Here is a 24,812-nt window from a genome sequence, read left to right on the forward strand (position 1 = left end):
TAATTACTGTGTGATAGTGTACTGTATATAATGTATGTAATGTTATTACTGTGTGACACTGTACTGTATATAATGTGTGTAATGTTATTACTGTGTGATAATGTACTGTATATAATGTATGTAATGTTATTACTGTGTGACACTGTACTGTATATAATGTATGTAATGTTATTACTGTGTGACACTGTACTGTATATAATGTATGTAATGTTATTACTGTGTGACACTGTACTGTATATAATGTATGTAATGTTATTACTGTGTGACACTGTACTGTATATAATGTATGTAATGTAATTACTGTGTGATACTGTACTGTATATAATGTATGTAATGTTATTACTGTGTGATACTGTACTGTATATAATGTATGTAATGTTATTACTGTGTGATACTGTACTGTATATAATGTATGTAATGTTATTACTGTGTGATACTGTACTGTATATAATGTATGTAATGTTATTACTGTGTGACACTGTACTGTATATAATGTATGTAATGTTATTACTGTGTGGCACTGTACTGTATATAATGTATGTAATGTTATTACTGTGTGATACTGTACTGTATATAATGTATGTAATGTTATTACTGTGTGACACTGTACTGTATATAATGTATGTAATGCTATTACTGTGTGACACTGTACTGTATATAATGTATGTAATGTTATTACTGTGTGATACTGTACTGTATATAATGTGTGTAATGTTATTACTGTGTGACACTGTATTGTGTATAATGTATGTAATGTTATTACTGTGTGATACTGTACTGTATATAATGTTATTACTGTGTGATACTGTACTGTATATAATGTATGTAATGTTATTACTGTGTGATACTGTACTGTGTATAATGTATGTAATGTTATTACTGTGTGATACTGTACTGTATATAATGTATGTAATGTTATTACTGTGTGACACTGTACTGTATATAATGTATGTAATGTTATTACTGTGTGATACTGTACTGTAATGTATGTAATGTTATTACTGTGTGATACTGTACTGTATATAATGTATGTAATGTTATTACTAGGTGATACTGTACTGTATATAATGTATGTAATGTTATTACTGTGTGATACTGTACTGTATATAATGTATGTAATGTTATTACTGTGTGACACTGTACTGTATATAATGTATGTAATGTTATTACTGTGTGATACTGTACTGTATATAATGTATGTAATGTTATTACTGTGTGACACTGTACTGTATATAATGTATGTAATGTTATTACTGTGTGATACTGTACTGTATATAATGTTATTACTGTGTGATACTGTACTGTATATAATGTATGTAATGTTATTACTGTGTGATACTGTACTGTATATAATGTATGTAATGTTTTTACTGTGTGATACTGTACTGTATATAATGTATGTAATGTTATTACTGTGTGACACTGTACTGTATATAATGTATGTAATGTTATTACTGTGTGATACTGTACTGTATATAATGTATGTAATGTTATTACTGTGTGACACTGTACTGTATATAATGTATGTAATGTTATTACTGTGTGATACTGTACTGTATATAATGTATGTAATGTTATTACTGTGTGACACTGTACTGTATATAATGTATGTAATGTTATTACTGTGTGACACTGTACTGTATATAATGTATGTAATGTTATTACTGTGTGATACTGTACTGTATATAATGTATGTAATGTTATTACTGTGTGACACTGTACTGTATATAATGTATGTAATGTTATTACTGTGTGACACTGTACTGTATATAATGTATGTAATGTAATTACTGTGTGATACTGTACTGTATATAATGTACGTAATGTTATTACTGTGTGACACTGTACTGTATATAATGTATGTAATGCTATTACTGTGTGACACTGTACTGTATATAATGTATGTAATGTTATTACTGTGTGACACTGTACTGTATATAATGTATGTAATGTTATTACTGTGTGATACTGTACTGTATATAATGTATGTAATGTTATTACTGTGTGATACTGTACTGTATATAATGTATGTAATGTTATTACTGTGTGACACTGTACTGTATATAATGTATGTAATGTTATTACTGTGTGATACTGTACTGTATATAATGTATGTAATGTTATTACTGTGTGATACTGTACTGTATATAATGTATGTAATGTTATTACTGTGTGACACTGTACTGTATATAATGTATGTAATGTTATTACTGTGTGACACTGTACTGTGTATAATGTATGTAATGTTATTACTGTGTGATACTGTACTGTATATAATGTATGTAATGTTATTACTGTGTGATACTGTACTGTATATAATGTATGTAATGTTATTACTGTGTGACACTGTACTGTATATAATGTATGTAATGTTATTACTGTGTGATACTGTACTGTATATAATGTATGTAATGTTATTACTGTGTGACACTGTACTGTATATAATGTGTGTAATGTTATTACTGTGTGATACTGTACTGTATATAATGTATGTAATGTTATTACTGTGTGACACTGTACTGTATATAATGTATGTAATGTTATTACTGTGTGACACTGTACTGTGTATAATGTATGTAATGTTATTACTGTGTGACACTGTACTGTATATAATGTATGTAATGTTATTACTGTGTGACACTGTACTGTATATAATGTATGTAATGTTATTACTGTGTGACACTGTACTGTATATAATGTATGTAATGTTATTACTGTGTGATACTGTACTGTATATAATGTATGTAATGTTATTACTGTGTGATACTGTACTGTATATAATGTATGTAATGTTATTACTGTGTGATACTGTACTGTATATAATGTATGTAATGTTATTACTGTGTGACACTGTACTGTATATAATGTGTGTAATGTTATTACTGTGTGACACTGTACTGTATATAATGTATGTAATGTTATTACTGTGTGATACTGTACTGTATATAATGTATGTAATGTTATTACTGTGTGACACTGTACTGTATATAATGTATGTAATGTTATTACTGTGTGACACTGTACTGTATATAATGTATGTAATGTTATTACTGTGTGACACTGTACTGTATATAATGTATGTAATGTTATTACTGTGTGATACTGTACTGTATATAATGTATGTAATGTTATTACTGTGTGACACTGTACTGTATATAATGTATGTAATGTTATTACTGTGTGACACTGTACTGTATATAATGTATGTAATGTTATTACTGTGTGACACTGTACGGTATATAATGTATGTAATGTTATTACTCTGTGATACTGTACTGTATATAATGTATGTAATGTTATTACTGTGTGATACTGTATTGTATATAATGTATGTAATGTTATTACTGTGTGACACTGTACTGTATATAATGTATGTAATGTTATTACTGTGTGACACTGTACGGTATATAATGTATGTAATGTTATTACTGTGTGATACTGTACTGTATATAATGTATGTAATGTTATTACTGTGTGACACTGTACTGTATATAATGTATGTAATGTTATTACTGTGTGACACTGTACTGTATATAATGTATGTAATGTTATTACTGTGTGACACTGTACTGTATATAATGTATGTAATGTTATTACTGTGTGATACTGTACTGTATATAATGTATGTAATGTTATTACTGTGTGACACTGTACTGTATATAATGTATGTAATGTTATTACTGTGTGACACTGTACTGTATATAATGTATGTAATGTTATTACTGTGTGACACTGTACGGTATATAATGTATGTAATGTTATTACTGCTGTGATACTGTACTGTATATAATGTATGTAATGTTATTACTGTGTGATACTGTACTGTATATAATGTATGTAATGTTATTACTGTGTGACACTGTACTGTATATAATATATGTAATGTTATTACTGTGTGATACTGTACTGTATATAATGTATGTAATGTTATTACTGTGTGATAGTGTACTGTATATAATGTATGTAATGTTATTACTGTGTGACACTGTACTGTATATAATGTATGTAATGTTATTACTGTGTGATACTGTACTGTATATAATGTATGTAATGTTATTACTGTGTGACACTGTACTGTATATAATGTATGTAATGTTATTACTGTGTGATAGTGTACTGTATATAATGTATGTAATGTTATTACTGTGTGACACTGTACTGTATATAATGTATGTAATGTTATTACTGTGTGACACTGTACTGTGTATAATGTATGTAATGTAATTACTGTGTGATAGTGTACTGTATATAATGTATGTAATGTTATCACTGTGTGATACTGTACTGTATATAATGTATGTAATGCTATTACTGTGTGACACTGTACTGTGTATAATGTAGGTAATGTTATTACTGTGTGATACTGTACTGTATATAATGTATGTAATGTTATTACTGTGTGATACTGTACTGTATATAATGTATGTAATGTAATTACTGTGTGATACTGTACTGTATATAATGTGTGTAATGTTATTACTGTGTGATACTGTATTGTATATAATGTATGTAATGTTATTACTGTGTGATACTGTACTGTATATAATGTGTGTAATGTTATTACTGTGTGACACTGTACGGTATATAATGTATGTAATGTTATTACTGTGTGATACTGTACTGTATATAATGTATGTAATGTTATTACTGTGTAACACTGTACTGTATATAATGTATGTAATGTTATTACTGTGTGATACTGTACTGTATATAATGTGTGTAATGTTATTACTGTGTGACACTGTACGGTATATAATGTATGTAATGTTATTACGGTGTGATACTGTACTGTATATAATGTATGTAATGTTATTACGGTGTGATACTGTACTGTATATAATGTATGTAATGTTATTACTGTGTGATACTGTACTGTATATAATGTATGTAATGTTATTACTGTGTGACACTGTACTGTATATAATGTATGTAATGTTATTACTGTGTGACACTGTACTGTATATAATGTATGTAATGTTATTACTGTGTGACACTGTACTGTATATAATGTATGTAATGTTATTACTGTGTGATACTGTACTGTATATAATGTATGTAATGTTATTACTGTGTGACACTGTACTGTATATAATGTATGTAATGTTATTACTGTGTGACACTGTACTGTATATAATGTATGTAATGTTATTACTGTGTGATACTGTACTGTATATAATGTATGTAATGTTTATTACTGTGTGATACTGTACTGTATATATTTAATGTAATGTTATTACTGTGTGATACTGTACTGTATATAATGTATGTAATGTTATTACTGCTGTGATACTGTACTGTATGTAATGTATGTAATGTTATTACTGTGTGACACTGTACTGTATATAATGTATGTTATGTTATTACTGTGTGATACTGATACTGTATATAATGTGTGGTAAAGTATATGTGAGCTGTGCTGTATATAATGTATGTAATGTTATTACTGTGTGACACTGTACTGTATATAATGTATGTAATGTTATTACTGTGTGATACTGTACTGTATATAATGTATGTAATGTTAATACTGTGTGATACTGTACTGTATATAATGTATGTAATGTTATTACTGTGTGACACTGTACTGTATATAATGTATGTAATGTTATTACTGTGTGACACTGTACTGTATATAATGTATGTAATGTTATTACTGTGTGACTCTGTACTGTATATAATGTATGTAATGTTATTACTGTGTGACACTGTACTGTATATAATGTATGTAATGTTATTACTGTGTGACACTGTACTGTATATAATGTATGTAATGTTATTACTGTGTGATACTGTACTGTATATAATGTATGTAATGTTATTACTGTGTGATACTGTACTGTATATAATGTATGTAATGTTATTACTGTGTGACACTGTACTGTATATAATGTATGTAATGTTATTACTGTGTGACACTGTACTGTATATAATGTATGTAATGTTATTACTGTGTGATACTGTACTGTATATAATGTATGTAATGTTATTACTGTGTGACACTGTACTGTATATAATGTATGTAATGTTATTACTGTGTGATACTGTACTGTATATAATGTATGTAATGTTATTACTGTAACACTGTACTGTATATAATGTATGTAATGTTATTACTGTGTGATACTGTACTGTATATAATGTATGTAATGTTATTACTGTGTGATACTGTACTGTATATAATGTATGTAATGTTATTACTGTGTGACACTGTACTGTATATAATGTATGTAATGTTATTACTGTGTGAAACTGTACTGTATATAATGTATGTAATGTTATTACTGTGTGACACTGTACTGTATATAATGTATGTAATGTTATTACTGTGTGATACTGTACTGTGTATAATGTATGTAATGTTATTACTGTGTGATACTGTACTGTATATAATGTATGTAATGTTATTACTGTGTGACACTGTACTGTATATAATGTATGTAATGTTATTACTGTGTGAAACTGTACTGTATATAATGTATGTAATGTTATTACTGTGTGATACTGTACTGTATATAATGTATGTAATGTTATTACTGTTTTATACTGTACTGTATATAATGTATGTAATGTTATTACTGTGTGACACTGTACTGTATATAATGTATGTAATGTTATTACTGTGTGACACTGTACTGTATATAATGTATGTAATGTTATTACTGTGTGACACTGTACTGTATATAATGTATGTAATGTTATTACTGTGTGATACTGTACTGTATATAATGTATGTAATGTTATTACTGTGTGATACTGTACTGTATATAATGTATGTAATGTTATTACTGTGTGACACTGTACTGTATATAATGTATGTAATGTTATTACTGTGTGACACTGTACTGTATATAATGTATGTAATGTTATTACTGTGTGATACTGTACTGTATATAATGTATGTAATGTTATTACTGTGTGACACTGTACTGTATATAATGTATGTAATGTTATTACTGTGTGATACTGTACTGTATATAATGTATGTAATGTTATTACTGTGTGATACTGTACTGTATATAATGTATGTAATGTTATTACTGTGTGACACTGTACTGTATATAATGTATGTAATGTTATTACTGTGTGATACTGTACTGTATATAATGTATGTAATGTTATTACTGTGTGATACTGTACTGTATATAATGTATGTAATGTTATTACTGTGTGACACTGTACTGTATATAATGTATGTAATGTTATTACTGTGTGACACTGTACTGTATATAATGTATGTAATGTTATTACTGTGTGACACTGTACTGTATATAATGTATGTAATGTTATTACTGTGTGATACTGTACTGTATATAATGTATGTAATGTTATTACTGTGTGACACTGTACTGTATATAATGTATGTAATGTTATTACTGTGTGATACTGTACTGTATATAATGTATGTAATGTTATTACTGTGTGATACTGTACTGTATATAATGTATGTAATGTTATTACTGTGTGACACTGTACTGTATATAATGTATGTTATGTTATTACTGTGTGACACTGTACTGTATATAATGTATGTAATGTTATTACTGTGTGACACTGTACTGTATATAATGTATGTATATGTTATTACTGTGTGACACTGTACTGTATATAATGTATGTAATCGTTATTACTGTGTGACACTGTACTGTATATAATGTATGTAATGTTATTACTGTGTGATACTGTACTGTATATAATGTATGTAATGTTATTACTGTGTGACACTGTACTGTATATAATGTATGTAATGTTATTACTGTGTGACACTGTACTGTATATAATGTATGTAATGTTATTACTGTGTGACACTGTACTGTATATAATGTATGTAATGTTATTACTGTGTGATACTGTACTGTATATAATGTATGTAATGTTATTACTGTGTGACACAGTACTGTATATAATGTATGTAATGTTATTACTGTGTGATACTGTACTGTATATAATGTATGTAATGTTATTACTGTGTGACACTGTACTGTATATAATGTATGTAATGTTATTACTGTGTGACACTGTACTGTATATAATGTATGTAATGTTATTACTGTGTGATACTGTACTGTATATAATGTATGTAATGTTATTACTGTGTGATACTGTACTGTATATAATGTATGTAATGTTATTACTGTGTGACACTGTACTGTATATAATGTATGTAATGTTATTACTGTGTGACACTGTACTGTATATAATGTATGTAATGTTATTACTGTGTGATACTGTACTGTATATAATGTATGTAATGTTATTACTGTGTGACACTGTACTGTATATAATGTATGTAATGTTATTACTGTGTGACACTGTACTGTATATAATGTATGTAATGTTATTACTGTGTGACACTGTACTGTATATAATGTATGTAATGCTATTACTGTGTGACACTGTACTGTATATAATGTATGTAATGTTATTACTGTGTGATACTGTACTGTATATAATGTATGTAATGTTATTACTGTGTGACACTGTACTGTATATAATGTATGTAATGCTATTACTGTGTGACACTGTACTGTGTATAATGTATGTAATGTTATTACTGTGTGATACTGTACTGTATATAATGTATGTAATGTTATTACTGTTTTATACTGTACTGTATATAATGTATGTAATGTTATTACTGTGTGACACTGTACTGTATATAATGTGTGTAATGTTATTACTGTGTGACACTGTACTGTATATAATGTATGTAATGTTATTACTGTGTGATACTGTACTGTATATAATGTATGTAATGTTATTACTGTGTGATACTGTACTGTATATAATGTATGTAATGTTATTACTGTGTGATACTGTACTGTATATAATGTATGTAATGTTATTACTGTGTGATACTGTACTGTGTATAATGTATGTAATGTTATTACTGTGACACTGTACTGTATATAATGTATGTAATATTATTACTGTGTGATACTGTACTGTATATAATGTATGTAATATTATTACTGTGTGATACTGTACTGTGTATAATGTATGTAATGTTATTACTGTGACACTGTACTGTATATAATGTGTGTAATGTTATTACTGTGTGATACTGTACTGTATATAATGTATGTAATGTTATTACTGTGTGATACTGTACTGTATATAATGTATGTAATGTTATTACTGTGTGACACTGTACTGTATATAATGTGTGTAATGTTATTACTGTGTGACACTGTACTGTATATAATGTGTGTAATGTTATTACTGTGTGACACTGTACTGTATATAATGTATGTAATGTTATTACTGTGTGATACTGTACTGTATATAATGTATGTAATGTTATTACTGTGTAACACTGTACTGTATATAATGTATGTAATGTTATTACTGTGTGACACTGTACTGTATATAATGTATGTAATGTTATTACTGTGTGATACTGTACTGTATATAATGTATGTAATGTTATTACTGTGTGATACTGTACTGTATATAATGTATGTAATGTTATTACTGTGTGATACTGTACTGTATATAATGTATGTAATGTTATTACTGTGTGATACTGTACTGTATGTAATGTATGTAATGTTATTACTGTGTGACACTGTACTGTATATAATGTATGTAATGTTATTACTGTGTGATACTGTACTGTATATAATGTGTGTAATGTTATTACTGTGTGACACTGTACTGTATATAATGTGTGTAATGTTATTACTGTGTGATACTGTACTGTATATAATGTATGTAATGTTATTACTGTGTGACACTGTACTGTATATAATGTATGTAATGTTATTACTGTGTGACACTGTACTGTATATAATGTATGTAATGTTATTACTGTGTGACACTGTACTGTATATAATGTATGTAATGTTATTACTGTGTGACACTGTACTGTATATAATGTATGTAATGTTATTACTGTGTGATAGTGTACTGTATATAATGTATGTAATGTTATTACTGTGTGACACTGTACTGTATATAATGTATGTAATGTTATTACTGTGTGATACTGTACTGTATATAATGTATGTAATGTTATTACTGTGTGATACTGTACTGTATATAATGTATGTAATGTTATTACTGTGTGACACTGTACTGTATATAATGTATGTTATGTTATTACTGTGTGACACTGTACTGTATATAATGTATGTAATGTTATTACTGTGTGATACTGTACTGTATATAATGTATGTAATGTTATTACTGTGTGACACTGTACTGTATGTAATGTATGTAATGGAATTACTGTGTGATACTGTACTGTATATAATGTATGTAATGTTATTACTGTGTGATACTGTACTGTATATAATGTATGTAATGTTATTACTGTGTGACACTGTACTATATATAATGTATGTAATGTTATTACTGTGTGATACTGTACTGTGTATAATGTATGTAATGTAATTACTGTGTGATAGTGTACTGTGTATAATGTATGTAATGTAATTACTGTGTGATAGTGTACTGTATATAATGTATGTTATGTTATTACTGTGTGATACTGTACTGTGTATAATGTATGTAATGTTATTACTGTGTGATACTGTACTGTATATAATGTATGTAATGTTATTACTGTGTGATACTGTACTGTATATAATGTATGTAATGTTATTACTGTGTGACACTGTACTGTATATAATGTATGTTATGTTATTACTGTGTGACACTGTACTGTATATAATGTATGTAATGTTATTACTGTGTGACACTGTACGGTATATAATGTATGTAATGTTATTACTGTGTGATACTGTACTGTATATAATGTATGTAATCATATTACTGTGTGACACTGTACTGTATGTAATGTATGTAATGTTATTACTGTGTGATACTGTACTGTATATAATGTATGTAATGTTATTACTGTGTGACACTGTACTGTATATAATGTATGTTATGTTATTACTGTGTGACACTGTACTGTATATAATGTATGTAATGTTATTACTGTGTGACACTGTACGGTATATAATGCATGTAATGTTATTACTGTGTGATACTGTACTGTATATAATGTGTGTAATGTTATTACTGTGTGACACTGTACGGTATATAATGTATGTAATGTTATTACTGTGTGATACTGTACTGTATATAATGTATGTAATGTTATTACTGTGTGACACTGTACTGTATATAATGTATGTAATGTTATTACTGTGTGACACTGTACTGTATATAATGTATGTAATGTTATTACTGTGTGACACTGTACTGTATATAATGTATGTAATGTTATTACTGTGTGATACTCAGTGACGTGCACTCATTGGAGGCAGGTGAGGCAGTGCCGCACCTGCCATTTGGGCCAAAATAAAAACAAATAGAGAGTTTTATTAAAAAAAAAAAAAAAAAAGTAAAATTTTTTTTTTTTGACATGTCAAACTAATATTGCGCAATAGAGAGGCACTGGGTTCTGGTGTTTCTCTATTACGCAATATTTGTAGTGTGTTTTTATATCTAGCTGCTCTGCAGCATCACCCGGTGGTGATTTGCAGGAGCAGCGCGGCAGAGAAAATTACTATATGAGGCATCTCTCATGAGGCCTCGACTGTTCCCTGGGAGACCGGCTCATCCAATCAACACCGGTGTTGATTGACTCCCTCCCTGGCCCTGCTTAGCCTTACAAGTAGTGCACTGAGACTGAGTTTCTGCGCATGCGCAAGGAAAGAGCAGCGCGGCGGGAACAACAGCCAGTCACAGTGCCACTTATTCCTGCTTGACACCTCTGAGCCAAGTAGCGACTAGTGGAGGAGGAGGCTGTCCGATCTCTACAGAGTCTGAGTGAGACTCGCACAGACACCGCATATCGCAGCTGCTGCCCCTGCCTGACCGTGAGGACCTGTCGGCTCAGCTCAGCCTGTCACCGCACTCACCTGAAGGAAGGAGCCGAAGTGCACACAGTCCGGGTCACACTGTCACACTCACACAAGTAAGTCATCAAGAATGACAGCCATGCCGTGTGTGATAGTGTGATGATCAGCAGTACAGCCTGTAATTATGTATATTTTTTATTGTGAGGCTTGGGGTTAACGTTGTATAACTTGTAAGTTGTACAGAGTACTGTAAGTTAAAAATATACTGGACCGGGTAGTGGTGGGTGCCTGCCCCCCCTCTGCTTAAATTTGAAGTGCCTGTGTGTGTTTTCAACTAGGAACACTTGTGTTGTGACGCAGTCTGATCCTCTTATTTGCTTAATTAGTAAATGTATTTTGTGTATGACCCGGTCAGTGTTGTAAGGACTTACAACACTGACCAGGTCATACACAAAATACATTTATTAAGCAAAACTTTCAAGTTGCTGGCTATGCTATCTATGTTGTTTCACTTCCCAACTTTGGCAGCTTAATAAATATATTTTAATGAGCAGCCATCTTGTGATTTAGTGCTGTGCTTATTTGCTTAATAAATGTATTTTGTGTATGACCTGGTCAGTGTTGTAAGTTACATTTATTAAGCAAATAAGCACAAAATCACAAAATGGCTGCTCATTAAAATATATTTCTTATTTTAATATATTTATTAATAGTAAAAGTTACACTACTGAGTCAGTAGTGTAACTTTTACTATTAATAAATATATTAAAATAAGAAATATATTTTAATGAGCAGCCCCCATCTCTCTCCCCCATCTGTCTCTCTCTCTCTCTCTCTCCCCTCTGTCTCTCTCCCTTCTGTCTCTCCCTTTCTCCATCCCCTCTGTCTTTCTCCCATCTGTCTCTCTCTCTCTCCCCTCTCTCTCTCTCCTCTGTCTCTCTTTCTCTCCCCTCTGTCTCTCTCTTTCTCCCTCCCCTGTCTCTCCCTTTCTCCCTCCCCCTCCTCCTCTCCCTTTCTCCCTCCCCCTCTTTCTCTCTCTCTCCCCTCTGTGTCTCTTTTTCTCTCTCTCCCCTCTGTCTCTCTCTTCTCTCTCTCTTTCTCCCCTCTGTCTCTCTCTCTCCCCTCTGTCTCTCTCTCTCTCTCCCCTCTCTCTCTCCCCCTCTCTCTCTCTCTCTCCCCCCTGTCTCTCTCTCTCTCTCTCCCCCCCCGTCTCTCTCTCTCTCTCTCCCCCCGTCTCTCTATCTCTCCCCCTCTGTCTTTCTCTCTCTCTCTCTATCTCTCCCCCCTGTCTCTCTCTCTCCCCTCTGTCTCTCTCTTTCTCCCTCTCCCCCTCTCTCCCCTCTGTCTCTCTCTCCCCTCTCTCTCTCTCTCTCTCTCCCCCCCGTCTCTCTATCTCTCCCCCTCTGTCTTTCTCTCTCTCTATCTCTCCCCCCTGTCTATCTCTCTCCCCTCTGTCTCTCTGTCCCTATCCATCCCCCTCTCTCTCTCTCCCCCTCTCTCTCTCCTCTCTGCCTATCTCTCTCCCCCTCTGTCTCTCTCTCCCCTCTGTCTCTCTCTCTCCCCTCTGTCTCTCTCTCTCCCCTCTGTCTCTCTCTCTCCCCCCTCTGTCTCTCTCTCTCCCCCCTGTCTCTCTCTCTCTCCCCTCTGCCTCTCTCTCTCTCCTCTGACTCTCTCCTCTGTCTCTCTCTCTCCTCTGTCTCTCTCTCTCCTCTGTCTCTCTCTCCCTCCCCCTCTGTCTCTCTCCCTCCCCCTCTGTCTCTCTCTCCTCTGTGTCTCTCTTTCTCTCTCCCCCTCTGTGTCTCTCTCTCTCTTTTTCTGTCTCTCTCTCTCTCCATCTCTCTCTCCCTGTCTCTCCCTCCCCCTCTGTCTCTATCCTTATGTGTCTCATTCTCCCCCATGGTCTCTTTGTCTGTCTCTCTACCCTCTGTCTCTCTTTGTCTCTCTCTCTCCCCTCTGTCTCTTTGTCTCTCCCCCCCCCTCTGTCTCTCTATCTATGTCTCTCTCCCTGTCTCTCCCACCCCTTCTGTCCAATTTACATCTAATATCTAATTTCCTTCATTCTCTTGATATCCTTTGTTGAAAATCATATCTAAATATGCTCAGTAGCTGCTGATAGGTGGCTGCACAATAGATACCTCATGTGATTGGCTCACCCATGTACATTGCTATTTTTTCAACAAAGGATATCTAAAGAATGAAGGCAAATCCTAGCCAGTGTCTCACCTGCCTCTGACCTCACTGCACGTCACTGGTGATACTGTACTGTATATAATGTACGTAATGTTATTACTGTGTGACACTGTACTGTATATAATGTGTGTAATGTTATTACTGTGTGACACTGTACTGTATATAATGTATGTAATGTTATTACTGTGTGACACTGTACTGTATATAATGTATGTAATGTTATTACTGTGTGACACTGTACTGTATATAATGTGTGTAATTACTGTGTGACACTGTACTGTATATAATGTGTGTAATGTTATTACTGTGTGACACTGTACTGTATATAATGTATGTAATGTTATAACTGTGTGACACTGTACTGTATATAATGTATGTAATGTTATTACTGTGTGATACAGTACTGTATATAATGTATGTAATGTTATTACTGTGTGACACTGTACTGTATATAATGTATGTAATGTTATTACTGTGTGATACTGTACTGTATATAATGTATGTAATGTTATTACTGTGTGACACTGTACTGTATATAATGTATGTAATGTTATTACTGTGTGACACTGTACTGTATATAATGTATGTAATGTTATTACTGTGTGACACTGTACTGTATATAATGTATGTAATGTTATTACTGTGTGATACTGTACTGTATATAATGTATGTAATGTTATTACTGTGTGATACTGTACTGTATATAATGTATGTAATGTTATTACTGTGTGACACTGTACTGTATATAATGTATGTAATGTTATTACTGTGTGACACTGTACTGTATATAATGTATGTAATGTTATTACTGTGTGACACTGTACTGTATATAATGTATGTAATGTTATTACTGTGTGACACTGTACTGTATATAATGTATGTAATGTTATTACTGGGTGATACTGTACTGTATATAATGTATGTAATGTTATTACTGTGTGACACTGTACTGTATATAATGTATGTAATGTTATTACTGTGTGACACTGTACTGTATATAATGTATGTAATGTTATTACTGTGTGACACTGTACTGTATATAATGTATGTAATGTTATTACTGTGTGATACTGTACTGTATATAATGTATGTAATGTTATTACTGTGTGACACTGTACTGTATATAATGTATGTAATGTTATTACTGTGTGACACTGTACTGTATATAATGTATGTAATGTTATTACTGTGTGACACTGTATTGTGTATAATGTATGTAATGTTATTACTGTGTGATACTGTACTGTATATAATGTATGTAATGTTATTACTAGGTGATACTGTACTGTATATAATGTATGTAATGTTATTACTGTGTGATACTGTACTGTATATAATGTATGTAATTACTGTGTGGCAGACGGTACTGTATATAATGTATGTAATGTTATTACTGTGTGACACTGTACGGTATATAATGTATGTAATGTTATTACTGTGTGATACTGTACTGTATATAATGTATGTAATGTTATTACTGTGTGACACTGTACTGTATATAATGTATGTAATGTTATTACTGTGTGACACTGTACTGTATATAATGTATGTAATGTTATTACTGTGTGATACTGTACTGTATATAATGTATGTAATGTTATTACTGTGTGACACTGTACTGTATATAATGTATGTAATGTTATTACTGTGTGATACTGTACTGTATATAATGTATGTAATTACTGTGTGGCAGACGGTACTGTATATAATGTATGTAATTACTGTGTGGCAGACGGTACTGTATACAGCAGCAGTGCACTCTGAGCACAGGGATAGGTTCGGCCAGTGCTGCTGTCAGAGAGGGGAAGGGGGTGTAAGTGGCGTGACATCTGTACAATGTTAGTTCCTGGAAGCATCATACAGCTGTACTGTATCAGGCGGCTTAACCTTCACATTCCTGCAGTAATCAGTGGTTCTGTAAGCGGTTAGATACAAACTTTCCTTTACAAATTACTGGGTGGGGTCAGCCGTCCTGTGTGTGCTAAAACTTACTTTCACTTTCAAAATCCCCAAACTTCCTTTGTTATTCACAGGTCAGTACACAGTGTGTAATGTGTGTCATTGTACAGTGTGTAATGTGTGTCAGTATAGAGTGTGTAATGTGTGTCAGTGTACAGTGTGTAATGTGTGTCAGTATAGAGTGTGTAATGTGTGTCAGTATAGAGTGTGTAATGTGTGTCAGTATGCAGGGTGTAATGTGTGTCAGTATACAGTGTGTAATGTGTGTCAGTATACAGTATGTAATGTGTGTCAGTATAGAGTGTGTAATGTGTGTCAGTATAGAGTGTGTAATGTGTGTCAGTATAGAGTGTGTAATGTGTGTCAGTATACAGGGTGTAATGTGTGTCAGTATAGAGTGTGTAATGTGTGTCAGTATAGAGTGTGTAATGTGTGTCAGTATACAGGGTGTAATGTGTGTCAGTATACAGTGTGTAATGTGTGTCATTGTACAGTGTGTAATGTGTGTCAGTATAGAGTGTGTAATGTGTGTCAGTGTACAGTGTGTAATGTGTGTCAGTATAGAGTGTGTAATGTGTGTCAGTATAGAGTGTGTAATGTGTGTCAGTATAGAGTGTGTAATGTGTGTCAGTATAGAGTGTGTAATGTGTGTCAGTGTACAGGGTGTAATGTGTGTCAGTATACAGTGTGTAATGTGTGTCAGTATACAGTGTGTAATGTGTGTCAGTATAGAGTGTGTAATGTGTGTCAGTATAGAGTGTGTAATGTGTGTCAGTATAGAGTGTGTAATGTGTGTCAGTATACAGGGTGTAATGTGTGTCAGTATAGAGTGTGTAATGTGTGTCAGTATAGAGTGTGTAATGTGTGTCAGTATAGAGGGTGTAATGTGTGTCAGTATACAGTATGTAATGTGTGTCAGTATACAGTATGTAATGTGTGTCAGTATAGAGTGTGTAATGTGTGTTAGTATAGAGTGTGTAATGTGTGTCAGTATACAGTATGTAATGTGTGTCAGTATACAGTGTGTAATGTGTGTCAGTATACAGTATGCAATGTGTGTCAGTATACAGTATGTAATGTGTGTCAGTATAGAGTGTGTAATGTGTGTCAGTATAGAGTGTGTAATGTGTGTCAGTGTACAGTGTGTAATGTGTGTCAGTATACAGTGTGCAATGTGTGTCACTGGTCAGTACTCTGTGTGTAACGGTGACTGGTCAGTACGCTGTGTGTAATGTGTGTCACTGGTCAGTACGCTGTGTGTAATTTGTGTCACTTGTCAGTACGCTGTGTGTAATGTGTGTCGCTGGTCAGTACGCTGTGTGTAATGTCTGTCGCTGGTCAGTACGCTGTGTGTAATGTGTGTCACTGGTCAGTACACTGTGTGTAATGTGTGTCACTGGTCAGTAGGTGGTGTGTACTGTGTGTCACTGGTCAGTACGCTGTGTGTAATGTGTAAACAAATGGAATCCACAGCACCAATTAGGTAAAAGAAAATACCTTTATTTTCACATTAGCATGTAATGTGAAAATAAAGGTATTTTCTTTTACCTAATTGGTGCTGTGGATTCCATTTGTCTATGTTGCTGTAAGGGTGGCAGTAACCCTTTCTCCACGGGCATCATACAGAACTAAATCCTGCTTTAAGGAACCAACAGGTGCTGTACTCATTTACTACTTTTGTGTGTAATGTGTGTCACTGGTCAGTACACTGTGTGTAATGTGTGTCACTGGTCAGTAGGTGGTGTGTAATGTGTGTCACTGGTCAGTAGCTGTGTGTAATGTGTGTCACTGGTCAGTAGCTGTGTGTAATGTGTGTCACTGGTCAGTACACTGTGTGTAATGTGTGTCACTGGTCAGTAGGTGGTGTGTAATGTGTGTCACTGGTCAGTAGCTGTGTGTAATGTGTGTCACTGGTCAGTAGCTGTGTGTAATGTGTGTCACTGGTCAGTAGGTGATGTATAATGTGTGTCACTGGTCAGTACGCTGTGTGTAATATATATAATCTTTATTTTTATTAAATAAATCATGGCACGGTGTAATATGTCATGTGGTGTTCATCTGAGGTTGTATTTACCTCATTTTAAGACCTGCTAAGGACCAGATAATTTTAATTTTTGTCCTGATACATATATTGGCAGCAACACTAGTACAAACAGTAACAGGAGCACTAGTACAAGCAGCAACAGGAGCGCTAGTACAAGCAGCAGCACTAGTACAAGCAGCAGCACTAGTACAAGCAGCAACAGGAGCACTAGTACAAGCAGTAACAGCAGCACTAGTACAAGCAGTAACAGCAGCACTAGTACAAACAGTAACAGCAGCACTAGTACAAACAGTAACAGCAGCACTAGTACAAACAGTAACAGGAGCACTAGTACAAACAGTAACAGCAGCACTAGTACAAGCAGCAACAGGAGCACTAGTACAAGCAGTAACAGCAGCACTAGTACAAGCAGTAACAGCAGCACTAGTACAAACAGTAACAGCAGCACTAGTACAAGAGGTAACATCAGCACTAGTGCAAGCAGTAACAGGAGCACTAGTACAAACAGTAACAGCAGCACTAGTACAAACAGTAACAGGAGCACTAGTACAAACAGTAACAGCAGAACTAGTACAAACAGTAACAGCAGCACTAGTACAAGCAGTAGCAGGAGCACTAGTACAAACAGTAACAGCAGCACTAGCACAAACAGCAACAACAGCACTAGTACAAACAGTAACAGCAGCACTAGTACAAACAGTAACAGGAGCACTAGTACAAACAGTAACAGCAGCACTAGTACAAACAGTAACAGCAGCACTAGTACAAACAGTAACAGGAGCACTAGTACAAACAGTAACAGCAGAACTAGTACAAACAGTAACAGGAGCACTAGTACAAACAGTAACAGCAGCACTAGTACAAACAGTAACAGCAGCACTAGTACAAACAGTAACAGGAGCACTAGTACAAACGGTAACCGCAGAACTAGTACAAGCAGTAGCAACAGCACTAGTACAAGCAGCTGCACTAGTACAAACAGTAACAGGAACACTAGTACAAACAGTAACAGCAGCACTAGTACAAACAGTAACAGCAGCGCTAGTACAAACGGCAACAGCAGCGCTAGTACAAACGGCAACAGCAGCGCTACTACAAACGGCAACAGCAGCGCTAGTACAAACGGCAACAGGAACGCTAGTACAAGCAGCAGCACTAGTACAAGCAGCAGCACTAGTACAAGCAGCAACAGGAGCACTAGTACAAGCAGTAACAGCAGCACTAGTACAAGCAGTAACAGCAGCACTAGTACAAACAGTAACAGCAGCACTAGTACAAACAGTAACAGGAGCACTAGTACAAACAGTAACAGCAGAACTAGTACAAGCAGTAGCAGCAGCACTAGTACAAGCAGCTGCACTAGTACAAGCAGTAGCAGGAGCACTAGTACAAACAGTAACAGCAGCACTAGTACAAATGGCAACAGCAGCACTAGTACAAGCAGCAACAGGAGCACTAGTACAAGCAGCAGCACTAGTACAAGCAGTGCACTTGTACAAGCACTAACAGCAGCACTAGTACAAGCAGTAACAGCAGCACTAGTACAAACAGTAACAGCAGCACTAGTACAGGCAGTAGCACTAGTACAAACAGTAACAGCAGCACTAGTACAGGCAGTAGCACTAGTACAAACAGTAACAGCAGCACTAGTACAAGCAATAACAGCAACACTAGTACAAGCAGTAACAGGAGTACTAGTACAAACAGTAACAGGAACACCAGTACAGGCAGCAACAGCAGCACTAGTACAAGCAGCAGCACTAGTACAGGCAGTAGCAGCAGCACTAGCACAAACAGCAACAACAGCACTAGTACAGGCAGTAACAGCAGCACTAGTACAAACAGTAACAGCAGCACTAGTACAAACAGTAACAGCAGCACTAGTACAAACAGTAACATCAGCACTAGTACAAGCAGTAACATCAGCACTAGTACAAACAGCAACAGCAGCACTAGTACAAACAGCAACAGCAGCACTAGTACAAACAGTAACAGCAGCACTAGTACAGGCAGTAGCACTAGTACAAGCAGTAGCAGCAGCAGCAGCACTAGTACAAGCAGTAATAGGAGCACTAGTACAAACAGTAACAGCAGCACTAGTACAAACCGTAACAGCAGCACTAGCACAAACAGTAGCACTAGTACAAACAGTAACAGCAGCGCTAGTACAAACAGTAACAGCAGCACTAGTACAAACAGTAACAGCAGCACTAGTACAAGCAGTAACAGCAGCACTAGTACAAGCAGTAACAGCAGCACTAGTACAAACAGCAACAGCAGCACTAGTACAAACAGCAACAGCAGCACTAGTACAAACAGCAACAGCAGCACTAGTACAAACAGCAACAGCAGCACTAGTACAAACAGCAACAGCAGCACTAGTACAAACAGTAGCAGCAGCACTAGTACAGGCAGTAGCACTAGTACAAACAGTAACATCAGCACTAGTACAAACAGCAGCAGCACTAGTACAAACTGCTGCAGCAGCACTAGTACAAACAGTAGCAGCAGAACTAGTACAAATGGCAACAGCAGCACTAGTACAGGCAATAACAGCAGTATTAGTACAGGCAGTAGCACTAGTACAAGCAGCAGCACTAGTACAAACAGTAACAGCAGCACTAGTACAAACAGCAGCACTAGTACGAGCAGCAGCAGCACTAGTACAAACGGCTACAGCAGCACTAGTACAAAAAGTAACAGCAGCACTAGTACAAATGGCAACAGCAGCACTAGTACAAACGGCAACAGCAGCACTAATACAAACGGCAACAGCAGCACTAGTACAAACAGTAACAGCAGCACTAGTACAAACGGTAACAGCAGCACTAGTACAGGCAGTAGCACTAGTACAGGCAGTAACAGCAGCACTAGTACAGGCAGTAACAGCAGCACTAGTACAAACAGTAGCAGCAGCACAAGTACAAACGGCAACAGCAGCACTAGTACAGGCAGTAACAGCAGCACTAGTACAGGCAGTAACAGCAGCACTAGTACAAACAGTAACAGCAGCACTAGTACAAACGGCAACAGCAGCACTAGTACAAACAGCAACAGCAGCACTAGTACAAGTGGCAGCAGGAGCACTATTACAATCGGCAGCAGGAGCACTAGTACAAACGGCAGCAGCAGCACTAGTACAAGCGGCAGCAGCAGCACTAGTACAAGCGGCAGCAGGAGCACTAGCACAAGCAGCAGCACTAGTACAAACGGCAGCAGCAGCACTAGTACAAGCGGCAGCAGGAGCACTAGTACAAGCGGCAGCAGGAGCACTATTACAAGCAGCAACAGCAGCACTAGTACAAACGTCAGCAGGAGCACTAGTACAAACGGCAGCAGGAGCACTAGTACAAGCGGCAGCAGGAGCACTAGTACAAGCGGCAACCTCAGCACTATTACAAACGGCAGCAGGAGCACTAGTACAAGCGGCAGCAGGAGCACTAGTACAAGCAGCAACCTCAGCACTATTACAAACGGCAGCAGGAGCACTAGTACAAGCGGCAGCAGGAGCACTAGTACAAACGGCAACAGCAGCACTAGTACAAACGGCAACAGCAGCACTAATACAAATGGCAACAGCAGCACTAGTACAAACGGTAACAGCAGCACTAGTACAGGCAGTAGCACTAGTACAGGCAGTAGCACTAGTACAGGCAGTAACAGCAGCACTAGTACAAACAGTAGCAGCAGCAGCACTAGTACAAACAGTAGCAGCAGCAGCACTAGTACAAACGGCAACAGCACTAGTACAAACAGTAACAGCAGCACTAGTACAAACGGCAACAGCAGCACTAGTACAAGTGGCAGCAGGAGCACTATTACAAGCGGCAACAGGAGCACTAATACAAATGGCAGCAGCAGCACTAGTACAAACAGCAACAGCAGCACTAGTACAAACAGCAACAGCAGCACTAGTACAAACAGCAACAGCAGCACTAGTACAAACAGTAGCAGCAGCACTAGTACAGGCAGTAGCACTAGTACAAACAGTAACATCAGCACTAGTACAAACAGCAGCAGCACTAGTACAAACTGCTGCAGCAGCACTAGTACAAACAGTAGCAGCAGAACTAGTACAAATGGCAACAGCAGCACTAGTACAGGCAATAACAGCAGTATTAGTACAGGCAGTAGCACTAGTACAAGCAGCAGCACTAGTACAAACAGTAACAGCAGCACTAGTACAAACAGCAGCACTAGTACGAGCAGCAGCAGCAGCAGCACTAGTACAAACGGCTACAGCAGCACTAGTACAAAAAGTAACAGCAGCACTAGTACAAATGGCAACAGCAGCACTAGTACAAACGGCAACAGCAGCACTAATACAAACGGCAACAGCAGCACTAGTACAAACAGTAACAGCAGCACTAGTACAAACGGTAACAGCAGCACTAGTACAGGCAGTAACAGCAGCACTAGTACAAACAGTAGCAGCAGCACAAGTACAAACGGCAACAGCAGCACTAGTACAGGCAGTAACAGCAGCACTAGTACAGGCAGTAACAGCAGCACTAGTACAAACAGTAACAGCAGCACTAGTACAAACGGCAACAGCAGCACTAGTACAAGTGGCAGCAGGAGCACTATTACAATCGGCAGCAGGAGCACTAGTACAAACGGCAGCAGCAGCACTAGTACAAGCGGCAGCAGCAGCACTAGTACAAGCGGCAGCAGGAGCACTAGCACAAGCAGCAGCACTAGTACAAACGGCAGCAGCAGCACTAGTACAAGCGGCAGCAGGAGCACTAGTACAAGCGGCAGCAGGAGCACTATTACAAGCAGCAACAGCAGCACTAGTACAAACGGCAGCAGGAGCACTAGTACAAACGGCAGCAGGAGCACTAGTACAAGCGGCAGCAGGAGCACTAGTACAAGCAGCAACCTCAGCACTATTACAAACGGCAGCAGGAGCACTAGTACAAGCGGCAGCAGGAGCACTAGTACAAACGGCAACAGCAGCACTAGTACAAACGGCAACAGCAGCACTAATACAAATGGCAACAGCAGCACTAGTACAAACGGTAACAGCAGCACTAGTACAGGCAGTAGCACTAGTACAGGCAGTAACAGCAGCACTAGTACAAACAGTAGCAGCAGCAGCACTAGTACAAACAGTAGCAGCAGCAGCACTAGTACAAACGGCAACAGCACTAGTACAAACAGTAACAGCAGCACTAGTACAAACGGCAACAGCAGCACTAGTACAAGTGGCAGCAGGAGCACTATTACAAGCGGCAACAGGAGCACTAATACAAATGGCAGCAGCAGCACTAGTACAAGCAGCAGCAGGAGCACTAGTACAAGCGGCAGCAGGAGCACTAGTACAAGCAGCAGCACTAGTACAAACGGCAGCAGCAGCACTAGTACAAGCGGCAGCAGGAGCACTATTACAAGCAGCAACAGCAGCACTATTACAAACGGCAGCAGAAGCACTAGTACAAGCGGCAGCAGGAGCACTATTACAAGCGGCAACCTCAGCACTATTACAAACGGCAGCAGGAGCACTAGTACAAGCAGCAACAGCAGCACTAGTACAAGCAGCAGCAGGAGCACTATTACAAGCGGCAGCAGGAGCACTAGTACAAGCGGCAACAGCAGCACTAGTACAAGCGGCAACAGCAGCACTAGTACAAACGGCAGTAGCAGCACTAGTGGCAGCAGGAGCACTAGTACAAATGGCAACAGCAGCACTAGTACAAGCAGCAGCAGGAGCACTAGTACAAGCAGCAGCACTCGTACAAGCAATAATATTGCAATACTAATAGGATTTAATTAATCCACATATACGCTATCATGAATTAAATATATATTGCTTATTAAATGTCTTGTGTTGAGTTATGTTATTTATACACATAAAATATAAACTTCTGTAATAAATTACATAATTTATCTTCTGCACTTATACAAAACCATTCTCACTTACAGGTTAAAAGAGCACTGAATTTTACTGGGTGACAAAATAAAGATGACAAGTAAGTAGCCATTACATCATCCCAATTACCATCTGAATAGCAATAGTTTTGTTTGTAATAGTGACAAAGAACAGAGACCTAGACTTGTGATTCAGATAGAATAGTGACATACAGTTATATGAGTGACACAGATCTGTAATAGTGACACAGAACACAGACCTAGACTTGTGATTCAGATAGAATAGTGACATACAGTTATATGAGTGACACAGATCTGTAATAGTGACACAGAACACAGACCTAAACGTGTGATTCAGATAGAATAGTAAGACAACAAAAATTATCGGTGCACATCCAACCACTTAAGTCCACTCTTTCATGGCATATTTGTATATGCTTCTGTCTGTCAAATATACTTACATAGCTTCTAATAAGATTGGGATCAACATCTCGCAATAATATTGACTTATATTTATGCTGCAAAAAATCGCCTGTTAAATATGCCTTTAAATTTAAATAAAATAGGGATCTTAGTCACACAATATGATCATATTCTGCTAAGCCAGTCACCACTTACAAGGTGTCCCATATTAGACTGGTCCTACACTAACCAGTTTCCACACTGAAGCAAGTCATGTCTACACAGTGTGAAGCTTTCTATTTTATTTAAATTTAAACAGGCAATTTTTTGCAGCATAAATATAAGTCAATATTATTGTGAGATGTTTATCCCAATCTTATTTGAACTATGTAAGTATATTTAGCAGACAGAAGTTTTTATTTAAATTTAAAGGCATATTTAACAGGGAATTTTTTGCAGCATAAATATAAGTCAATATTATTGCGAGGTGTTAATCCCAATTTTATTTGAACTATGTAAGTATATTTGACAGACAG

The 24,812-nt window shown here is 36.1% G+C and overlaps 2 protein-coding genes across 2 annotated transcripts in view; both read left to right on the plus strand.

Moving 5' to 3' along the window:
* The window catches only part of LOC128650465 (serine-rich adhesin for platelets-like), an 89,925-nt gene extending 66,146 nt beyond the window's left edge, over positions 1-23,779 (plus strand). Inside the window, 6 exon segments of the mRNA XM_053704418.1 lie at positions 18,061-18,099; positions 18,102-18,883; positions 19,181-19,422; positions 19,575-20,435; positions 20,550-21,242; positions 21,462-23,779. Coding sequence (XP_053560393.1) covers positions 18,061-18,099; positions 18,102-18,883; positions 19,181-19,422; positions 19,575-20,435; positions 20,550-21,242; positions 21,462-23,779 — 4,935 coding nt within the window.
* The window catches only part of LOC128648353 (caspase recruitment domain-containing protein 8), a gene marked incomplete at its 3' end in the record, with an annotated part of 368,408 nt that continues 359,426 nt past the window's right edge, over positions 15,831-24,812 (plus strand). Inside the window, 2 exon segments of the mRNA XM_053700953.1 lie at positions 15,831-16,033; positions 23,929-23,975. Of these exon segments, the coding sequence (XP_053556928.1) occupies positions 23,969-23,975 (7 nt within the window).

Source organism: Bombina bombina, chromosome 2 (assembly GCF_027579735.1).
Source record: "Bombina bombina isolate aBomBom1 chromosome 2, aBomBom1.pri, whole genome shotgun sequence".
NCBI classification, from domain to species: Eukaryota; Metazoa; Chordata; class Amphibia; order Anura; family Bombinatoridae; genus Bombina; species Bombina bombina.